The sequence below is a fragment of the Lepidochelys olivacea genome (assembly GCF_965140295.1).
Source record: "Lepidochelys olivacea isolate rLepOli2 genome assembly, chromosome: 1".
NCBI lineage: Eukaryota > Metazoa > Chordata > Testudines > Cheloniidae > Lepidochelys > Lepidochelys olivacea.
This window is the reverse complement of record NC_140411.1, coordinates 153273331-153297010: the sequence shown is the minus strand read 5'-3', so window position 1 is coordinate 153297010 and position 23680 is coordinate 153273331. Positions and strand designations below refer to the sequence as shown.

Below are 23680 nucleotides of genomic sequence, written 5' to 3'. Positions count from 1 at the left end.
GTGAAAGCTGTAGGGTGGACTAGGCTCAGGACCTTGCTGCCAAACCCTAAGATGGTGGATTACAGTTCTGAGTTTTCAGAACAAGAAACACCAGCAGATGGGTAGAGAAGTGTAGCTTCCCAGTGTCAGAGCCTATGCCTCCTCAAATGACTATTTTTCCAACTGTAGGGACTATGTCTGATGTGTTTGTACAGCACCTTGCATAATGGGTCTCTGATCCTGACTGGAGCACTACTGGAAATTAACATAATAGCGGTCATCACTGATCATGTTCTCAGCAGGGATGGGCAAACTGCTTCAGAAAAGACCTCATCCATTTTCTCAAACCAAATGCCACCTTTCATAGATTATTAGCTATATGTCTCACCACAACCCTCCTTTGCAAAAGCCCCAGTAGGCCTGACACTTTGTTTGCTTTCATATGGTTAAAAAACCCCTCATCCTGAGAAGACTCCACAGATGTCTCCACCATCAAGGGAGCTGATGTCATTTAAATTAGTCCATAGCAATTATAAAGTTTTGTCTATGCTAGCATAGACAATCATTAACAAAGTTCACGCTGAGAAGGAAAAAGGGTGTTTTGTAGCTTTCATTGTGCTCGCTGCCAACCTAATAACGTAACAGTTTAATGAACCCATCTAGTAATTCAGGTATTTCAAATGCCCAAAGTGAAATGCTGCTTTAAAAGTTAAGACCATTAATTCTTAGTTGGCCTCCTACGTGGCGGCGACACCCACTGCTATTGGATGGTGGCACACACTTTCTAACAGATGAATGAAGTTTGAAGTTTATAAAGGCAATGTGGACACCTCCTTATCAATATGGCAGCTTTAAAGAATATTAGCTAACAAACGGCAAGAGCAATTGGAATTGTCTCAGTTACTGGGCAAACTGCACCTCTGACTCTTCTTGGTCTGTCCACGCTCACCCCCTCTAGCTCTCAGACCTCAAGGCATCACCAATCTTTCAGGGTGGCATCATGTGATTGTTGTACTCTCAGGCCCTGGGCTGCAACCGTGATTTACCTCAGCAGGTCTGACTTATGTCCAAACCCTGCAATTCTTTCCTCTCCAGGGTGATGATGATAGAAATCAGTGACAAAACGACCTTCTTAAAGCAAAGTTTCATTTATTTAGAACCCAAGCACTTCAGAGAAAACATATCTTAAAAGCAGTAAAACACACTACACATGTCTAGCTTACCAGGTGTTTAACTGTCCTCTATACGGGGATCTTGGAAGGACTAGCTCCCTATAGACTCTTCCACAGAGCCTCTCTCACAGCTCACAACATGCTCCGGACAGCCCCAAAGACTCATCACCCTTCACAGGGATCAAGACACTTTTTCATTATTTAACACCCTTTGATCTCTCATCTCCTGCCACAAAACAGTGGTGTCACTTCAGTTTACACTCTCGAAGGATACCACTCTTTCAAGTGGGTGCTTGGGTGCTCTTATAGGAAAAGCTGTTGTCTCACCTGCCTGTACAGAGCCACTGAACTTGAACCTTATTTAGTGTATAATAAACATTCCAGTAACCCCAATGTCCAATAAATTACATTTCCTGACCGGTCTCAGTGTTCTTAAAAAGAAAAGGAGTACTTGTGGCACCTTAGAGACTAACCAATTTATTTGAGCATGAGCTTTCGTGAGCTCCTTTTCTTTTTGCGAATACAGACTAACACGGCTGTTGCTCTGAAACCTGAGTGTTCTTAAAATTATTATATAGCAGTATTCATAACATTATTATGTATCAGCTCCAGATCTGCAGCAAGTATTAGGTGAAAAAAGTGCTAGCTGCCTTTTGTTTGGGACCTTTCTAGATCTGCATCTGCAATGGCAAATCGTGAGCCCACAATTCACCACAGCTCCATAATCTATTACTCCATAGGTGGTAGCACAGATGGAAGAGATATATAGTGAAGAGAGGGCTCAGGTGTATTTTACTACTGTGCCATCTAAATGTTCTTCAGAGGCGAACTGAAGGTGCTCTGGAGATTGGGCCCTTCAAATGGGGAAGGGAGGATGTGTGTGTGTGTGTGTGTGAAATTTAGGTAGGCTGAAGATACTTGCCTGAATTGGAAACTGACCAACACACCAAGGGTAACATATCTCTACTATTATGAAAACTGCCATGGGATCTTTAATGATCACAGGTGGTCCAGACCTTAGTTTTACTTCTCACCCAAAAGACCTCTCCTCCAGCAGGACAGTGCCACCAAGAATAGTACTGGGACGTTGAGTCAGTACTGATTCGGAGGGAAAAGTGGTACCTAAAGCAAGTGTTCTCAAGAATAATCAATTAATACAAATATCCATAACATTTAAGATGAGGCTTTTATTGTAAGGCAAAAGATAATCGTAGCTTTTATATTAACAATGTGGGTATACACAGATTTTCTCTATCACTGCTAAGCCAATATTATTAACACTGCTTTAAAATGCTATAACTCTAGCTTCTATTAGTGTATGTATCAATTATAATGCAAAACTAATACAATAAACACATCTTGAAAGATCACAGTGTTTCCAACATTATAACATCCGGGCGTTTTAAACCAATAAGGTGCACGTCTACAAGGGTAAAATCAATCTGAGTTCTAAAGGAACTACACCACGCTATGGCTGTGTGCGGGTGTCACAGACAAAAAATAAAGCTAGGATACAGCACTTATTATACAAGAAATGAATACCGTGTATCATATGCTGGAATATAGCAAATGATCAGCGTATGGAATACAGTGTATGGAATATAGCAAACGATCACTCAATATGAAATAATATCTGTGTTAGCAATGCAATCTACTTTACCTGGTACACTTGCTGGTACTCACGTACATATGTTTTTAGATAAATTGGGCCAAGCAGGTGTAAAATGCTATCAAACTGGGCCTTGATCATGCAAATATGCATGTGCTTAATTGTTCTTACGTGAATGTTCTTGACTTCGGTGAGTCTTGATGTCAATGTTCAACTCATGTGAATAAACTTAAAATGCATGCGTAAGGGTTTGCAGGCTTGGGGCCCAGAATGGTAGTGTCACACCTACTTCACATAGATGTAATGACCTTATCCTGCACCACTGACGTCAACAGGAGTTTTATCATTGATTTCAGTGAGTTGGATGAGGCCCTAAATGGCTACACAAAGTTGAACACTGTAGAAGAATCAGGCCCATTGTTAGTGCAAACCTTTCCCTCCCTCTAGCAGACATATTTAAATGGTAATGAAGACTACAGCACAACTTAATTTTAGTTCATATAGTACTCTTGCCTGATATGAAAAAGAAATATTTAAGATTTCCCATCTCCCTATATATAGTATACAATTGACCCCAGGATTTCTGTATAAAATGTTTTTTGGTACATGTTATGCAACATTGTTTAGGAATATCATTGTATTATAAAATATCTTTTATACAACTATCAACACATTGCTATGCAAAATATGTTTTAATTAAAAGTAGTTTTCTGCCATATTATTTGTATTGCTGTATTTGAACCTAATTGCCTTAGCTTTCTCTTTGAATCATCACATGAAAAACATCAGTGGGCTCTATATATTTGTTAGTAAGAGACTAGAGCCTTTCATCCCTTATGACAAATCCGTCTCTTATTGATGTATTGATTTCTCAGATCATGACTGGCAATGTTACAAAGAACCAGTAATGACTATAACCATTGGATATAAATTAGGCAGGAATTTTATTAGTTCCAAAAGTTTGTGTACTTCAACCCTTTTTTTGGAATGCTCACACATATTGAGCATTTCTTCACAATTCCATGTATTAAATTAATCTATATGAATGGACAGCAGTAGATACAATTACAGACAATTCCTATATGGATAGAATTTTTTCAGTGAGTATGCCTATGATGACTTTGCTATAATTGGCATTGATTCAAGGCAGCAGAAATCTGTTAAGTACAGCACATACTGTACAATATTTGTGCAATGAAGCAAACTCTGTGCTATTTTCTTGGAAAATGCCTATTCACATCCCAAAAATGCAGTATTGTTTTGTGGGCCCTGAGTTTTTCTGGCTTATGGCTTTGCAGTAGGTTGTTCTCTCGTAATGTGTTTTTTTTGGACATTTGCTCATTTCTTTTCAGTTTAGCCTTAATGCTACTTACTACTCAATCCAGAACATTTAAATACAAACTCAAATTTCTTCTCACAGCAATGTAAACCAGTGGTGTTAGCCAATGGTTGTTCATCCATGTGGTTCTTGACAGCAAGATTCCTCTCTTAAATCTGTATAGCAATTCTCATCTCCTCCTATACGAAGATCACAATATCAGAGAACACCCATTGATATTATGTCAACAGATGTTCAGGACAGGTAGGTGGAGTTGACCATCAGAGTTGAGATCTGCTCTATAGATCTCAGAGAGATGTTTTGTCCATAAACGTTTCTGATCTAATTTTAAAAAATGGGCAACTAAGATGTACTCTCAGTGATGCACGCATGGGTCAAAACAGATAACTACATGCATGAAACATGCAATGTTGTTTGCAAACCCTGTATCTACATGTGCAAATGGGTCTTTGCCTGAAGAATTATCCCATTTGCACCTGCAACTCTATATTTTGCACACACCTACAGTGGTCACACTTAAAACTTAACAATGTGACCTTTAAAAATAATCAATGTTCTCATGTTATCCATGGCATTTCTATATATTTAGTATCAGTAATACAAAAGTGACATTACTTATTTACAAAGGTAACTGAAAAGTCTTTAAGGGTAACCAGTGTCTTTGTTCATATTTCCAAGGATAATTTAGGTGTATATTTCAGAACATTAGTTCATTTTACCCACCTTCTTGTGACTCTCTTAGTAGAAATGAGTTACGGTAGAACTGGAAATATTATCTACAAATTCATTTTTTGTTATATTCACGGATTTGAAAAGTCAGTGACAATCAATATACAGTCCAATGATTATATTTAGCATCAGGGAAGTGGCAGAGCCAATGAGCAGAGGCCAGCGGGGAGTGAGAAAGTAACGTAATACTAATATGTGGACAACCTCCTTTCACATTAAAATAGACAGTCCTACAGAAGTGTGCTTTGTTTTCAAAAACAAAGGAGTTGGGCTGCTAATCCAGCCTTCTGAAGTGATTCATAACATGGGTGGAGGGGGAAAAAGAAAAGAAAAAAAACCACGTAGACAAAGCTGAGATTTAAAACAATGGCATAAAATAAGTATATTCCTGATGCTGAAAGCTTGAGTGCTAGAAAAAAAACAGTAAGTATCTGTTAGAACTCACATTTCTGTTGCTGAAAATTACACATTGTACCTGGCTCTATGAATCCTAAAAACCACTAAACCTCAATATTTCAGATCTAGTTCTATCACCAAATAAAATAAAATATTCAACAGTAACGATTTGCAGATGATTTGCCAACAATCATAACTAGTATGTAGCGCCGTAGGCTGATATCTATTTTACCACTTTACACAACAACAGGATACACACACACACACACACCATAAATAAGCAACAATACACACAACGTATGGCAAAGCGTAATCCCTTTGCTTTAAAAAAGCATAACCAGAAACACTTTTATACCTCTTAAATTCCTATGGCTTATACTTCAGCAACCAAACACATGAAGAGATTTTACTTTAATGTGTAAAAGATATTCTGCCATTTCGTGTTCTACTTTTGGTAAGTGGGTGAGGTTCTCCTAACATATACTATTATCACAGCAGGATGGCAGAATCTGTACAGGATTATGAAGTTTCAAATTGTGAGATCCTGGTTCTGGAGCCGGAAAAGGTAACTTCTGCTAGACCTTTTGTCTCAGCCTGGGGGGTAACACAATCAGTCTCTGAAGGCAGTAAGGATGCAACATAGAAAAGCTTATAACTTTATTGTATCTCATTCACAGAAGCACTGACATCTGCAGACAAGTTGTTTACTTGCCTACCTTTTAAAAGCTACAATAAAGTTTGCAACAGGGTAAGTATGAGGGGAATTTACAAGTGGATGTGAGTTAAGAAGAAGAAAGAGCTGAAAATCCAGATTTACATTATGGCTGGCATTTTCAGAAGTGCCTAAGTGAGTTAGGTACCCAACTCCCAGAGGAAACGAGGCGTCTAACTCCTTTATACAGTTTTGAAATTCCACCCTACATATCTAACTGTACATTATTACTATCAATTCATGAATTGATTTTCTACTAAAGAAACATTGAAAATATGTGCTGAGTTTTTTCAATCCTTGAGGCAGAGTCAAGTCTAAATTAATGCAACTGCACCACAGGCATTTTATTAAGAACAAAATTGAATTGTTTTCCAGTATTTTTTTTTTGAAGCAGCAGCATGAGGACTTCACTGTTAAGGCAGCATAAAGCGGTTTTCTTAAAAGGTATTGCAGGATTAAAATGATAAACAATTAAGGTCCAAGAGACTGCAATATATTTTTTATTCGTACTTTATAAATGTTGCAATAAACGAGAGTTCTCACCCTGCTCATACTGAAGTCAACAGCAAAACTCCTTTGGACTTCAAGAGAACAGGTTGAGCCTGAGGCTTTTGAAAACAGAGAGTGGTTAAATCTGTTTTCTTATAGCAGAATGGATATTAAACACAGTGCAACCCTTACACAAGTAATTGCTACTCTCACAATTAATCCCAGATGGCTAAAGATTACCTTCACTAGCAAGGGTTACAAGAAAAGACTATAAATTTGTTTTCGGTTGCTTTTAGAATATATGGTAAATTACAAGAGATTCCTTACTGAATGTAAATAAGAAAGAAGGAACTCTGCAAAAGGATAGAGACAGAAAGTCATCAGAGAACAGATGATGAATACTTAACACTTCCTATTCCTGCCATTTATAAGGAACAAGTTTAAAAGATCAATAAAACTATACCTATTGGAAATTAAACATAATAGAATAGCATAATAAGAGTTATCTAATCCATTGCCTTTATAGAATATTTTTACTTTTTTCCAAATATTTGAAACTGTCACTGTGTTCCTATTTGAAAACTTAAGAGTCTTGTATGTAACAATATCAACATACTTTTTGTTTAGGATCTGAATTTTTGCATTTATTCCCATATTCTAGATTTGTTTGGGGTTTTGACACAGAACTCCATCTGCAGTGAAAACTACTGAGACATAGCTAGTTGGTTATAATTAGGTTTTGTGGTGCCAGAGATAATGAAGAAAAAAGTAAAATGTGATGATTACTGTGCTGCTGTATAAATAGATTTTAAGTTCTAGGTCTTTTGCTTTTGACTGAATTGGGTGCATTGTGCTTCTTAGGTTGTATATACCAAAAACACTGCTTTTTCAGTCTGCATCTGTAAATAAGGTTGCAGGTAATAACTGCAGGATTAAAACAGCCCTGAGCCCAGATGGCAGAATCCAGTTCTCTGTTTTAATTTAAGAAACAAATATTTCCAAGATTGTTTTTCACAATAGAATAAAAAGTAATTAGAGCAGCTTTCTAAATACTGCAACATGGATATTGTTACTTTTACATTTTAACTGCATGAATACTATGTACAATATAAGTTTAGAATTAAATATCATCAGTAGGGCCCTACCAAATTCAAGGTCATGAAAAACGCATCACGGAACATGAAATCTGGTCTCCTGCAATGAAATCTGGTCTTTTGTGTGCTTTTACCCTGTATTATACAGATTTCCTTTGGGGAGAGGTGTTGGGGAAGGGGAGACCAGCGTTTCTCAAACTGGGGGTACTGACCAAAAGGGAGTCAATGGGGGGGGGGGGGGAAGGGTTGCAAGTTTATTTTAGTGGGGCCGTGGTATTGCCACCCTTACTTCTGTGCGTCCTTCAGAGCTGGGCGGCTGGAGAGTGCTGGCTGCTGATTGAGGGCCCAGCTCTGCAGGCAGCCGCGCAGCAGTAAGGGGGGCAGTACCATGCCATGCCATCCTCACTTCTGCGCTGCTGCTGGTGGTGGCTCTGCATTCAGAGCTGGGCTCCCGGCCAGCAGCCACTGAGGCTCTCCAGCTGCCCAGCCCCGAAGGCAGTGCCGCCACCAGCAGTGGAGCAGAAGTAAGGGCAGCAGCACAGCAACCCTCTAAAATAACCTTATGATCCCCCCACAACTCCTTTTGGGGTCAGGACCCTACAATTACAACACAGTGGAATTTCAGATTTAAATGGCTGAAATCATGAAATTTAGGATTTTTAAAATCCTATGACCATGACATTGACCAAAATGGACCATGAATTTGGTAGGTAACCTAAATATCAGGTTACAAGGATAAAACTGACAGGTCAAAAATGTCACCTGTCCTAAACACGTTTAAAAAGGTCCAAATTCTGAAAAATCTGTTAGCCATCCAAAACACAGGGTGCAACCTAGGAAAAGATCCCAACTTCTCAGATGGGCGATTGACCAGCAACAGATCTGGGATGCTGGGGTGACCTCTAATCTTGGGCACACATCTGAACACCCAGGGACCAATCCCACTCATATTACTTATCCTTATTCTCTGACTGACTTCAGGTTTCAGCACGATAGGTACACATACATGTGAGATATATTGCCTCTGCACACAAGAATGAAGCAACTAATGATACACTTTGTGTTTTGACATTGCTGTGCCTTGACATTCCCTTTCCTCCAAGGATCCCAATGCGCTTGACAAACTGATAAAAAAAAATAGATTGCTTTATCCACCACTGAAATGTATTACTCAAAATGCAGCTACTTCTGGGGTGAAATAACTACGTAACACTGTACCAAACCACCATACAGCAGGGGTCTGATTCTTCAGCCCTTACTCATCCAAGTCATCCCATTAAATCAATTCATGTGAAAGGGCTTGTGGCAGTGAGTAAGGATTAACAACATATATAAGGGCTGCAGGGTCTGACTACATTCTATAGCCTGATCCAAAGCCAAAGAAGTCAATGGGAATCCTTAAAGGATCAGGCCCTAAGAAAAGCTGAATCTTTTCCAGCGAAAAACACAAGGGGAATGGCAGACCAGCAGAGTACTGGGATAGGGTTATGCATGTGTCAGCTTGTTCACGTGAAGCCACTGGGTGTAATTTTTGACCTATCAGCCTGCCCACTCTCCCCTTAAATTCAATCATATTACTGTATTCCAGTATAAAGAAATATATTAGTCTGATATATTGTAAATACAGGAATTTGCTGCTACAGTATTTTAACAAATCTACATCTGCATTTTGTTTAGGTTTCAAATCTCCCTACTTATCTATGCTAGTGCGATGTTACTGGACTGACCATCGATCTCAACAGCCACAAATCACTTGGGCATGTACAATACCTTGCGTGGTACATTAGCAACATTACTTGGTGAACCAGAGAAATAAGTGGTTTTAGTTTTAAACTTTTTATCAGCCTTCTCCTAAACCCAGTACTCAGGGTTCCATCAAAGGTCTGCATACAATTTGTATCTCTAAAGTGTATCACCCCATTTCATCAGGAAATTATTTTGTCAGTCACTTTTCAATCTCCATATATATATATATATATATGCTACAGTTCAAATAATGAACTAAAGGCAGTTTCTTCTATGATTGGCAATAAGCAATATTACCTAGTATCTGATACTGTGAGACTAGCACTTGACTTCTATACCCTGCTGATCTGCAGTTTTGTTGTAGCCATGTTGGCCCCAGGATATTAGAGCGATGACGTGGTTGAGGTAATATCTTTTATTGGACCAACTTCTGTTGGTGAGAGAGACACGCTTTTGAGCTTACACAGAGCTCTTCTTCAGGTCTGACTTGAAGTTGGTCCAATAAAAAAACATTACCTCACCCACCTTGTCTATCTAAGACCTTTGCTACAGAATTTAGTGATCCAAGTCTTCTACATGGCTTCCGTTGATCTACTTCAAGGAAGAGACGATATTGATAAAAAGATGGAGTACTACTACCACCGCAAGGTGGTATAGGGATTACCACACACCGTTTTGAAATGCATGGTCAGATTCAGCTGTCATTTACATATATGAAACCCCACTGATTACAACAGTAATGTGGTACATGTGCAATTAAAGACAGAACGTAGCTGTACAACTGCTATTATATGCACATGACAATGAAAGGATTCCAACATATAGGTACTTCTAGGAAAGGTGGTATTAGTACTAGGAAATCTTTATTAAGAAATCCCAGATTTTGCCTTTTCACTCTAGTGACCTGTCTGATTCACCTACAAGAGCATAGCTGTGTAATGTCCTATTTTATGGGTCTCTTTTTAAACCCATTGGATTAATCATTTTATTTCCCTTGCATGTCCCTACTGTTCAGATTTCCATTTTGTTTTTCTGCATAACCATCACGTTAAAGATTGTTAATGCCTCTTTCATTCTCATTTGAATAATCAGAAGACGTTACTTCCCTTAGTATAGCTGAATTTCTATCCCTTCAATTGTGAAAAACCACTTCATTCTCCCCTTTTATTTTTAAACTTATTTTTTTTAAACCACATACTTCCCTCCCCAAACCCCAATATAGTTAGACTTCTTCCTGACCCCCCAGCAGAATTAAGGCTAGCGTTAGTGGTATCACTGAATGTGGCTTATTTTGTAAATAGCCTCCCTTTACAGATAAGTGAAACAGCAGGTGCCCTGTACATGGCTGTTCCAATGTGGCACTGGAGAACATCCTTCTCTAGACAAAGACACTGAAGAGAGGGAACTCGGCTTGGTTGGGCTGCAGCAAGTCGATCAGGAAACACACAGTCCCCGAGAAGCCTTCATACAGACTATATATGTTTTCTAATGCCCGGGAACCAGCCTTAAATTCTTCTGTAAATAAGAACTCTGCAAACCTAAGAAACAATAAAGACAAAAAATGAAGTCTTTATTACCTCTCTCTTTATGCAACTGGTTTTGGTGCCATCCCTGTGTATCTGTTCATTTGTCATTAGAAAGCTTCATGTCAACACATTCAATAGGAAGAATATTAATAGTTTCACGCCTGCTAGTTATCGGACGTTATCTGCAAATCTGTTTACACCTTTTTCCCCCTCACCAAACTGAGGTCCATTTGATCAAGAAGGACAGAAATGTTCCAATCTGTATTTATATATTTGACATGCTTGGTGCCCGTCTGAGATCTACAAGCTTTTTTGTGTCTTTGTATAACATTTATAAGTGTATAAATGGAAGCGTTTTTTTAAAAAATGTTTTTAGATTGGTCTTTGTTGCATCAGGACCCAGCAGGACACAGAACAGCAATGTTTTCTGGATGGATGTGAAAAGCCCTGTATTACAGACGTGATTAAGCAGGTGAAATACTCTCAAAATACTATAAAATGAGCAGCACTGAAAATAAGTTATCGTGATTCCAGAACCATTTCCTGCTTGCTAAGGAAAATGGAAACAAACATATTATCATTTAAAAGAGCTACAATATGTCAGAAAAAAATCTGAACTAAAAATAACTGCTCCCTGCTATAATTCTACATAGGCCTCATCCCATTTAAACCAGTGTAAACAGGAAGTCGATGGAGTTACACTGATGTAAAACTGGTGTAAGAGAGAGCGGAATGAGGCCTGTGTGTGTGTAAAATATGTGGAGAAGCAAGATCCTGGCTTAGTTGCAGTTCTACGTACTTAGAGACAGTGTCACTTATTGTGAAAACCAGACAGAGAATCAATATAATGAAACCAGCGGTTCATTTCACTCAGCTGTGGAGCAAGAGCTAAAATTCTCTGGTATTTGTTCATAGGCTATGGAGGTCTTCACTGCTGTATTTCTGGACAGGCCCAACCCATGCTGGTAATGGCTAAAAGTCAATAACATGACACCTACTCAATAGTCTATGTTAGATGAGTTATGATCTCAGTCCCATACTTAGCGGGGTATGTATCCAAACCATATTTGGGCACTCTGAGTATTCAGAACTTCAGTGCCATCTAGAGCCATTCCTCTAGCCCTCACCACCATGGCAACCATAGGGGGAGGTACAAAAAGTCAATAAGTAGCATGGACTGTTTTGAGTTTAATCCCAGTAAAGGATCACAGAGTCCCACTAGAAGCATCTCATCAGTTAATGTAATCAGTTGTTCATGACCCTATTTGGATGCAGACCCTAAAAAGAGGCTGGACTAGTCTGAGGGAGAAATAGGTTGTTAGAATGTAAAATCTGTTAGCATGTTCTGCTCTAGAGACAGAATTTCCACGTCTAAATTTGCTGGCTCTGGGCATTTTTAGTTCTTTTTTGAATATTTAAAGATTTAAGCTACTTGAAGGAATTGTGGCCATAGACCAGGGGTCTCAAACACGCAGCCCGCAGAGTTATTTGCTGTGGCCCGCCTAGCTCCCCGTGCCCCTCACCCCGAGTTATTTCCTTTGGCCACCAAGCTCCCCTCACCCGCCGCACCCCCCTTCCCTCCAGCGTGCTGCATCCCCGCTCCTCTGCCTACCTCCAGGCACTTCCTGCCGCCAAACAGCTGTTTGGTGGAACTTAGTGCTTTCCAGTAGGGAAGGGGGAGGAGCGGGGAGCCACGCGCTCAGGGGAGGAGGCGGAGAAGAGGAAGGGCGGGGATTTGGGGAAGGGGTGGGAAGAGGTGGAGCAGGGCCTCATGGAAGGGGTGGAGTGGGGGCGGGGCCGGGGGCAGCGGGGGGTGAGGTGTCAGTGATGCGTACTAGTACTCAGTGTACTAGTCCTCATGTGGCCCTCGTGGCGATTTGAGTTTGAGATCCCTGCCATAGACTATGCAAGGTTCTGAGAGAGTGTTCTTTGTATTTCACCAAACTCTATAATAATAAACCCCAAAGCTAAGTGAGGTGTTGCTGAATGGTGAGAATACTAACCTTTGTGCTCTATAGATGTATTTAGAGTTTCCAGTAAGCCTATATAGGAGTAGGAACACATAGGCACTACCAGCCACTCCATGGCAAATTCCAGGTCCCTTCTTCAGCAGGCCCTTCTGCCATGTCAGTTCCCCACAGCGGATACAAGTGTCAAGATACTGGGGCTTCTTGGAAATCAGATAAGCTTTAGCAAACAGGTATGCAATACCTAGGGAAACAGCAGAGAAATCAGTTTTCTTTTTATAAGTACAGTCAAGCTGGTAAAATGTTATATGATCAATACATAAGAATATGGAAATTCTCATCTATGATATATATTCACCCGAGTGTACACGCCACATAGGTGAGGGTGGCAGCAGTCTGGTCAATTGAGAGCCGTGTGATACATTGCATTTATCATGCACCTTTGAAAGCCTCACATGCAGTCACCCCACTAGCTCACCTCATTCCAGGACTAACATTCCAAACCCCTGGGCAGCTTAAAACAGCAGCCACATGTTTGTGTTTAAATCAGCCAGCCACAAGACAAGACATTTCCTTCTCTCCCAGAAATGTGGAGTTCTTGAACCATATCACATTGACCCAAGATTGAGGATGGACAATAATTAGTCTTGCAACAGTGACAGGTTTAAGACCCAGTAGTTCTCATTTCAACAGAGCTAGAAATAGGAACTAACCCTCTTTCCAATGGGACTCATTGCACTTTATTCTAGCCCTGGCAGATCCTGAGATGCTGGCTGTCAGTCATGTCCTTTTTATGTATGAAAAAGCCATTTAAAGTAATTTTTAGAGGTGATTTGGTTTTATTAGTTATAATTTCCATGTGATCATTGTGCAGTTGGATTCACAGTAACTAAAAGACAGATGCTACATGAGAAGGGATACAAATGCAGCCTGAATTTTAAAAATTCAGGTTCTCAAAAAAACTGTTTAAAATAGCTCTCAGTGACGTATACAAAATATATAGTGGTGTGGCATTGAAATGGCTGCATTACTCATGATTGATGAAGGGCACAATATAGAGGACTCCCAGGGAAAGGAAAATCAGAACATTTAGAAGGCTCTAAAAATTACCTCAAATAATTTTCCATTAAACATCCCAATTTTAACCACTTGATATCTTGGTGCTCCAAGAGCTAAGAGTAAGTGCTGTATCCCACTGGAAAGCCCCTGTTTTCTAATGGTATAAATCATCCAGCTCTAGCCCTGCTGTGTTGTGAGGTAGCAGACTATCAGTCAGTCCCTGGGACAGGACTAAATACTGCCCATCCTGCACCACAAACTCATATAATATTGTGGGGAATATTCGCCTTTGAGGAGGAGGCAAGAAACTTTCATCCAGTCGGCTGTTCCATAATGAGATTGTGGCCGTTTGAAATTTCTTCCAGGTTTGTAGTGTTAGAAGTACTGGCCAGGAGATGGATTAGTGGGCAGAGGGCAGATGAGACTGCCAAAGGGGCCTCTGCCACACGGATATCACCAGCACTCACACAGTGGACCAAACTCCAATTGGAGTCTAAATTTCTTTCTTTCCAAGAGAGAAATTAACTGAACAAAGCTGGTTTCACTTCTCTTCACCCACAGGGAAGGATCAGGAAAGAGGGACCTTCACTCCCTACATGTCAGGAAAGATAAAGTTCCAGCAGAATGTACAGTTAAGGGCTCTAATTATGTTGCACTGTTTACAATTTAGAAAGAACACATTTAAAATACATGGGTCTCTGCTCCTGAACTTTGTTTAACAAAGTGAATGGTCCTGGAGCACGGTGTCAATTTTTGCTGTTATCTCCTAGGTTTAGGTTACAAAGCCAGTAAGAACAGTTAGCTGCTATATCCTGGTGGGAAGTAATTTCAATATACAATAGCACAAGCAAACACTGCTAAAGCAAGAGTGAGAGCCTCAGCTGGGGTCAGCATGGAACTCAGACAGAAGCTTCTCCTCTTCCCCAGAGCTCTTAAATTTGGGGAAATTCCACAATTAACATTTTGCTAGTGCATACTCATAGATCATAGACTTTAAGGCCAGAAGGGACCATCATGATCATCTAATCTGTTCTCCTACCCATTGCAGGCCACAGAATCTCACCCACCTACTCCGGTAATAGACCTCTAACCTCTGGCTGAGTTAATGAAGTCCTAAAATCATGGTTCAAAGACTTCAAGTTACAGCGAATCCACCATTTCCACTAGTTTAAACTGGCAAGTGACCCATGCCCCAGAGGAAGGCAAAACCCCACCTTTTCCGCCCCTCGCCCCCCCGGTCTCTGCCAATTCTTTCCCAACCCCAAATACGGTGATCAGTTAGACCCTGAGCATGTGGGCAAGACCCACTAGGCAGATACCTGGGAAAGAATTCTCTAGAGCAACTCAGAGCCCTCCCCATGTAGGTGTTCCATCTCCAGCCATTGGACATATTTGCTACTTTCCTTCCCATAAAAAAATCCTTAGGTCAGATCTGTGCATAAGTGTACAATAGCAATACACAGAAATTGGCTATGTTTGAGGGGAAGAGGCAAAAACTTTTCCAGACCCACCCATAAATAGTAAGTCTGGCATTGGCTATGTCCCTTTCAGTACACTAAGGCCATCTTCACTCTCTAGTCAACCAGGACTTGCCTTGTAACTCATATATATCATGCACTGAAGTCCCTCCACTCATGGGAGCAAGAGCTTGGAATACAGAGATCATACATGGGCTTCTTAGAGTACAGGGCATTACAGCTAGGTCATTAGGTGACATATTGTACTATTGGATTTTAATGGCTTTTATAACAACATATTTGAAAGTATCTCAGAGTTTTCCTTCATTGCCTGATCTTCCACCCACGACAGTAATAAACAAAACTTAACTGAAGAAAGCACGAACAATTTTCCTGCTTGACATAAACGGTAAAATCAGTAAAATTTGACCTGACGTTATTTTCTCAATGGAATCATTTAGTGTGAAAAGCATTGTAATTGGTAACATCTGGCTACTTCACAGCATCAATTTGAAAAGGACCTGGAGCTCCATGACACCAGTGCACAAGCTCATTCTCCCGCTCAATTGTCTCTCCCAGTTCAGGCGGCCAGTTGCTGTTTTGTTCTTGGTCCATAAGAAAGTCAATGCTCTGCCATACAAGCTCCTGATCTGCAGGCTGAAGGTATTCGTAATAGGACAGCAGCATCTGAAGGATGGATGAAAGGCCATGGGCTGCACCTGTAAAGAATAGAAATAGTTAAAAGAAGAATTATTTTTGCTCACAGATCCACCACACTGCATCTTTCTACTGGAAATAATTTCTGTGTTGGGTGTTCTGTCTTGTTTTGACTGTTATAATACTGTGTTGAGCAAAGGTCTTATACATGCAACTCAAAGATTTGTTACCACTTACATCTTTCAGATTCCTAAATGTAAAGAAAAACTCAGTATGAATTCACCCATTCTCACTATAGAGTGGCAACATTTGAGAATAATGAAAATTAAAGTGCAGATAAAAGATTTCTCTACTGCATTTCACAAATACATAATAGCTGCAAACGCCTCGCTTCAGAGAGGCAAAGGCCCCAACTCAGTGAGGAGTCTCACAAAGTTTATGGATTTTTCCCTTATTACAAGTTTTTCTGCAGAAGGGAAATATTGGAGCCTAGTGGGAATATATAATGTATAACTAGCATTAATCACTGCATTCATTTTAGGTGGTCCACATACAATATTTGTCCATTTACCTGTATGACCATTTGTTAGTTAGGAAAAGCAGACTGCACATATTGTTTGCCTGCCAATGTCTTATTTCTAAGTGTTCTATTACCTTGGTGTCAAAGCAATGCCTTGGTTTCTAAGTGGTTGGTGTGTTCTACTCACCAAGGTATTCTGTTCCATAATAAGAGTACATGAGTGGGCATGGTTTCCTCTTCTTCATGGCATACTGCTTCCCAGATTCTAATATAGCTTGGCAAATTGATCTGATCTGCACTGGGGTCAACATCTAAGCAGAAAACACAAGAGAGACAGACTATTATAACAATTTTCCCTTTTAAAAGTTATACAGCTCCCTCTTTTTCATCCTGGCACATATATTAGAGCATTGCCTCTGTGGGCATGTTATAATGTATATTGTAATGTTATTGACAATAATAATAATTTATATAGTATGGTAGGACTACACAACAGTCTCACATAGTGGCCTAAATCCTGCTTCAACTAAGTCAGTGACAAAATTCCCATTGATTTCAATGGGATCAGAGTAAGGCCAATTTAAGAGACATGCTCTCTCTTCCAGAGATTTTACAGTCTAAGTGAGATGTGATAAACAAGCAGAAGATGAGACACAAGACAACAGCTCAGGGAATGGAGAGTTTGCAGTTACTAATGACAAGGAGAAAGGAGAGATTCTTAGAAGTGGATTGTAAGGAGGAGCAAGGGAGTTTGGTGGATGAACACCGACAGGCTGTTCCGGACATAAGGAACAACATGTAAGGAGCTTTTTAAGCAACATAACACAAGAGGCAAGGGAGAAGGTATTAAATTGGAAGAAGGAACATTAAATTTTCTTGTTTGTTTCATTTGTAGTTGAGGATTAAGTATTGATATAGGAGACACTTGGGTTAAGGAACATCCTATCACACTACGTGTCTGAATGCATACCTCTTATCTCAAGGAAACATTACTGAAAATAAAGTGAAAAACAGCCTTGTACAGCTGGTTAGAGGGTAGCTGTTTGCAATGCTTTATCACCACAAACAGGTCAAAGCTGCCTTTGTGTTCACTGATTGGTAATAATTGGATGATGGCCAACCTTACAGGATTAGAAGGAAAAGGTGGCTACCTATTAATTTGTTTCATAGGATGTACTTTTTCAAGTAACAGACTTTGTATCTCAGTAGTCAATTAGGAATCTGTTTTACATTTTCTTAATTAGAACTCTAATGATATGCACTTTCCTGTGTTCATTAGCAATTTCCTCTCTGCCACTCACATCTCTTACTGGCTGACCTTCACAAAGGAAGATGAGAGAGGTTCATTTCTAGGCATTTTAATTGCCTGAATCATTAATTCAGGCACAGTCTGTAGGAAAAAAGCATTTCACAGATAATCCTTTTTCCCTTTTGTGAAGAAAGAAATAGAAGAGAAAAGTGACACCAATAAAAAAGGAATACAATGAATCCTGAGAGGACTAGTAACAGAAATAAAAAACTAACAATAACCTTACCACTGCTCCTTTCAAACAGTCTCAGATAAACTACTTGTGCTATAGGGCTTCTAATGAGCTCTTCATTTTAAAGAATGCTTTTTGAACTGTCAAGTATGCAGGCAATGTTCTTGAAAAGCCATGCACCCTTATCGGATGAGCAAAATGAGGTGAACGTAGTTGGTGTTATTTAGGCCTTGACAGGAAGAAAACGGTTGGAAAAAATCTTTTTCTGTTACCTCACTTGTACTGAAATAAAGTATTCTCTGCTACAAACTGCTCAAAGTGACTGTGATATTTATATACCCCCTTGCACAACAGAACCCTGATCAGAGTTTTTGAGTGTTACTGCAATACAAATGAATAAGGTTATTAATAATCATAGACTTCACTCATTTTTTGTTAGTGTTTAGAACTAGTCACCTTAGGTTCGCTGCATTTGCACCAATGGCTCTGAATTCTTTTCAGTTTTGTGATTATCATACAATCATAGAAATGTAGAGCTGGAAGAGACCTCAAGAGGTCATCTAGTCCAGCCCCCTGAAATGAGGCAGTACCATATATACATAGACCATCCCTCACAAGTGTTTGTCTAACCTGTTGTTAAAAACCTTCAATGACAGGGATTCCACAAACTCCCTTGGAAGACCATTCCAGAGCTTAACTATGCTTATAGTTAGAAAGCTTTTTCTAATATCTCTAACCTAAATCACTCTTACTATAGATTAAGCAGATTTCCTCTTGTCCTACCTTCAGTAGACACAGAGTACTCTTTGTAACAGCCATTAACATATTTGAAGATTATCAGGTCCCCCTCTCAGTCTTTTCTCAAGACTAAATATGCCCAGTTCTTTTAAACTTTTCCTCAGAGGTCAGGTTTTCTAAACCTCTTATCATTTTTGTTGCTGTCCTCGGGACTCTCTCCAATTTGTCCACATCTTTCTTAAACTGTCATGCCCAGAACTGTACACAGTATTCCAGCTGAAGCCTTACCAGTGCTGGGCAGAGCAAGATAATTACCTCCCTGGTCTAATATATGACACCCTGGTTAAAACACCCCAAAAGTATATGAGTCTTTTCCATAACTGCATCACATTGTTGACTCATGTTCAATTTGTAATCCACTATAAGCCCCAGATGAGTAGTCAATAGGCAGACCGCAGGCCAAATCTGGACCGCCAGACTCTTTTGAATGTACCCCAAAATCTTTCAATTTACTTACTATTATTGTTGCGTTGTTTTTTTAATTATTTTCTCTAGAGTCTGGGCCTTCACCAAGAAATTTGGACTTTGACAAAAACTAATTGATTACTCCTGCCCCAGATCCTTTTCATCAGTATTACTGCCTACCCATGTATTCCCCATTTTGCAGCTGCTCATTTGATTTTTTTTCTTCCTAAGTGAAGTACTTTGCACTTGGCTTTACTGAATTTCATCTTGTTTATTTCAGACCAATTCTCCAATTTGTCAAGGTTGTTTTGAATTCTAATCCTGTCCTCCGAAGTGTTTACAACCCCTCCCAGCTTGGCATCTGTAGGGGTAAGGTTGCGGAAGACTGGCAAGGAGCTAAGTGGTGGACTGAGTATGTGACTGGATGTAAGCGGAGGATGCAGGCAGTTTCAATGAACTTAGTCCAACAGACCCTGCCAAAAGACATTGTAGCATAGCTCAGCATATTTTTGCCTGTAAACGAGTCAGTTTATGTAATAAGCATAAATCGTACATATAAATATGTAGCCAGCTGTGACCCTATGTAACCCCAAGATAAGCGGGGAGAATATAGTGCCGCAGAGGACTCCCCCACCCGGCGGAGTCCTGCCTGGTCAGCTGTCCCGAACGGCCAGAGTCCCCTGCAGCCCCTCGGCGTGACGTGGGGGCTCCCCGCGCAGATTGGAGCGTAAGTTCTTCCTTCCTTCAATAAAGCATAGTTTACTATTCTTAGGCCTGAGTGTCCTCCTTTCGCTGGTATCTCCCCCCAGCCCTTGTGGGCACAGCATCCTCTGCAAATTTCATAAGCAACCATATGATCATTGCATGGTGTTATTACAGGACAAAATTAAGCATGCTTGGGTTACTTAATGTGCATTACCATACCTTAACACACTTGGATTTCGTTTAAATTTAATCTCAGCTCACAATTGCCTGGGGGAAATGACAACATCTCTGTAATGTTTTTATCCTAAATCATTGATATATGCTCTCAACCTTAACTCCATCTTAATATAATTTTTTTCTGGGAATTATTATAGTATTGCATTTTATTTATGATTTTCCTTTGAGCCAGCAAAAAAATAGCCAGAAGCACCAACTGCAAATTGTTAGGAAGGATGAACTGTGTACCAACTCCAAACCATCTGTGAGATGCTTTGATGGTGAAAAAAATAAGGCCAGTAGGGAAACGCTCTCGTAATCCATACAAATCCTTATCTTTGAGGTAGTTGTAATTCTGGTAAACTGTTTTTCCAAGGCCACTTCAAAGGCTGTCACATTTAATATCAGTTGGTCATTCAGTAGGTGGCATTATTCCCTTTAAGGCAATAGCTGAATGGCAGTAAGAGGCATTGCACTTCTCCACGTATTATTTTTCAGATTAAATTTATGTGGATATAAAAAGTTCTACTGGCCCTTTAATAACAGTAGAAGTGTAAATCTTAATATCCTCACTACATTTCAACGCAGATCATTACAAGCTGCCTGCCTAAGTTTTCCCTGCAATTACAGTTGAATAGGAAAGGCTTTTTTTCCTCTTCTGAAATGTTGAGTAATGTTGCTGTGTGCTGTAAAACACAGCTGTTAAACTGTTTTTTGGTGAAGGATGAAGTGATCTCCTATAGTTCTTACTTTCTCAATCACCCTTAAATACATCATTTAAGGACTTAACTAGGCTCTGTCCACAGTCTCTCCATTTGTCTATTTTGTCAGTCCAGAGTACCTGTCTCATAGAATCATAGAATATCAGGGTTGGAAGGGACCTCAGGAAGTCATCTAGTCCAACCCCCTGCTCAAAGCAGGACCAATCCCCAACTAAATCATCCCAGCCAGGGCTTTGTCAAGCCTGACCTTAAAAACCTCTAAGGAAGGAGATTCCACCACCTCCCTAGGTAAGGCATTCCAGTATTTCACCACCCTCTTCCTAGTGAAAAAGTTTTTCCTAATATCCAACCTAAACCTTCCCCACTGCAACTTGAGACCATTACTCTTTGTTCTGTCATCAGCTACCACTGAGAACAGTCTAGATCCATCCTCTTTGGAACCCCCTTTCAGGTAGTTGAAAGCAGTTATCAAATCCCCCCTCATTCTTCTCTTCCGCAGACTAAACAATCCCAGTTCCCTCAGCCTCTCCTCATAAGTCATGTGTTCCAGTCCCCTAATCATTTTTGTTGCCCTCCGCTGGACTCTTTCCAATTTTTCCACATCCTTCTTGTAGTGTGGGGCCCAAAACTGGACACAGTACTCCAGATGAGGCCTCACCAATGTCGAATAGAGGGGAACGATCACGTCCCTCGATCTTCTAGCAATGCCCCTACTTATACATCCCAAAATGCCATTGGCCTTCTTGGCAACAAGGGCACACTGTTGACTCATATCCAGCTTCTCGTCCACTGTAACCCCTAGGTCCTTTTCTGCAGAACTGCTGCCGAGCCATTCGGTTCCTAGTCTGTAGCGGGTGCGTGGGATTCTTCCGTCCTAAGTGCAGGACTCTGCACTTTGTCCTTGTTGAGCCTCATCAGATTTCTTTTGGCCCAATCCTCTAACTTGTCTAGGGCCCTCTGTATCCTATCCCTACCCTGCAGCGTATTTACCTCTCCTCCCAGTTTAGTGTCATCTGCAAACTTGCTGAGGGTGCAATCCACACCATCCTCCAGATCATTTATGAAGATATTGAACAAAACCGACCCGAGGACCGACCTTGGGAGCACTCCACTTGATACCTGCTGCCAACTAGACATGGAGCCATTGATCACTACCCGCTGATCCCGACAATCTAGCCAACTTTCTATCCACCTTATAGTCCATTCATCCAGCCCATACGTCTTTAACTTGCTGGCAAGAATACTGTGGGAGACCGTGTCAAAAGCTTTGCTAAAGTCAAGGAACAACACGTCCACCGCTTTCCCCTCATCCACAGAGCCAGTTATCTCATCATAGAAGGCAATTAGATTAGTCAGGCATGACTTGGCCTTGGTGAATCCATGCTGACCGTTCCTGATCACTTTCCTGTCCTCTAAGTGCTTCAGAATTGATTCCTTGAGGACTTGCTCCATGATTTTTCCAGGAAGACACCCCATGTGTTTAGCAACAGGTTCCCAACTAATTTAAGCCAAGCACCTCATTCAGTAAATAAATAAAACCCTACTAAAAAAACTCACCAGGAAGTTTTTGGTCTATAATGACCATTCAAACCTTCTGTCTGTTTGTTACCATATAGTAGACTTTCTCACCCTTTTCAGGTTGGACACTCTTTATTCAAAGTCAAACATTTTCATGATTCCCTTATAAATTTACCATAAGAGTAAAAAAATAAAAATAAAAAATAAATGTATCAGTGAGGATAATGTTAACACTATCTCATCTGTGGGGGTGTGTGCACGCAAGCATGCGCATAGAGGTTGACGGCGAATACTTCCCTTGAAGGGTATGGGTGTGTGGGGGAGAGAGATTTGCTTTGCTTAAGATTATAATAAACTTTTCAACAACTCATGACCTTTCTGATTGCATTTGGGGGTTATGCCTCCCCGCTTGAGAAACATTACTATATAGTATTGTGTACTATACCTGCTGCCTTTACGTTGTAAGTACCTAGGAATGAGAACCTTATTTGTTTTGTTACAACTCTATTGTTGTACTGCATTGTGTACATCTATGACACAAAGCAAAAAGTAAGTGCCAAGTATTATTATTTAATAATTTGTGTGATCATCGTTCTAGAACAGTGATTTTCAACCTGTGGTTTGCAGGTCACTAGGTGTTTGCAGACTATATCTAAGATTTCCATAGGGGTTTGCACCTCATTCAAAATTTTTTAGGGGTCTGCAAATGAAAAAAAGTTAAAAACCACTGTTCTAGAATGTAACATTTGCATTTATCGCATTATACCGGAAGCCTTGTTTTTTGCATGTAAAAGTTACTGGTTACAGACTTAACAGATTAAATCTCTCACTGATGTTACTCTAATAAAGGAATCTAAATGACTTCAACCATATATTTCTTGAAATATTTTATAACAATCTCAAAAATAGCAATTGAAATTTGTGCCGTACTATCAAAAGGCTTTGATTTGAAATCTCATAATGAAGTATTCTGAACACCCAGCAGAGGGAGCTTTTGAAGCAGCTATTGTATGCACAATACCTGTAAAATGAAGAACATTTTTGTGTTAAGGAGGACAGCAGACTCCAGCATAAAGATGGGCTGGCAGTAGTCGAATGACAGTGTGCTGCATTGCAGAACAACAAAATTCAGTTCTCCACCCTCGTAAGCCCTGCCTCTTACTGCCAGGCCAGCAGGAGCTGTGAATGTTTCATGAACCTTTTCATGGAATGTACTGCTCACTCTTTTGTCTCGCAGGTGATCCCAAAACAGGAGCCATAACTGAATGGGTGTGAGATGTGGGCTCTCCAAGGAAATCAGATGCCTCCTGTCTGGATTGGAAGGCTTCACAGTTACAAAGATGGCAAGGGCCTAATTCTCCACAATGTTACTTCTGGTTGATTG

General features: G+C 40.2%; 1 protein-coding gene across 1 annotated transcript in view; it reads right to left on the bottom strand.

Annotated features, from left to right (window-relative positions):
• Positions 1–6992: 6992 nt before the first annotated feature.
• LANCL3 (LanC like family member 3) overlaps positions 6993–23680 on the bottom strand; it is a 41763-nt gene continuing 25075 nt past the window's right edge. Inside the window, exons 2-5 of the mRNA XM_084620381.1 lie at positions 16639–16762; positions 15796–15993; positions 12795–13002; positions 6993–10803 (exon numbers count right to left, since the gene is read on the bottom strand). Coding sequence (XP_084476507.1) covers positions 10644–10803; positions 12795–13002; positions 15796–15993; positions 16639–16762 — 690 coding nt within the window. The 3' untranslated portion in view covers positions 6993–10643. The remainder of the gene's footprint in view (positions 10804–12794; positions 13003–15795; positions 15994–16638; positions 16763–23680) is intronic.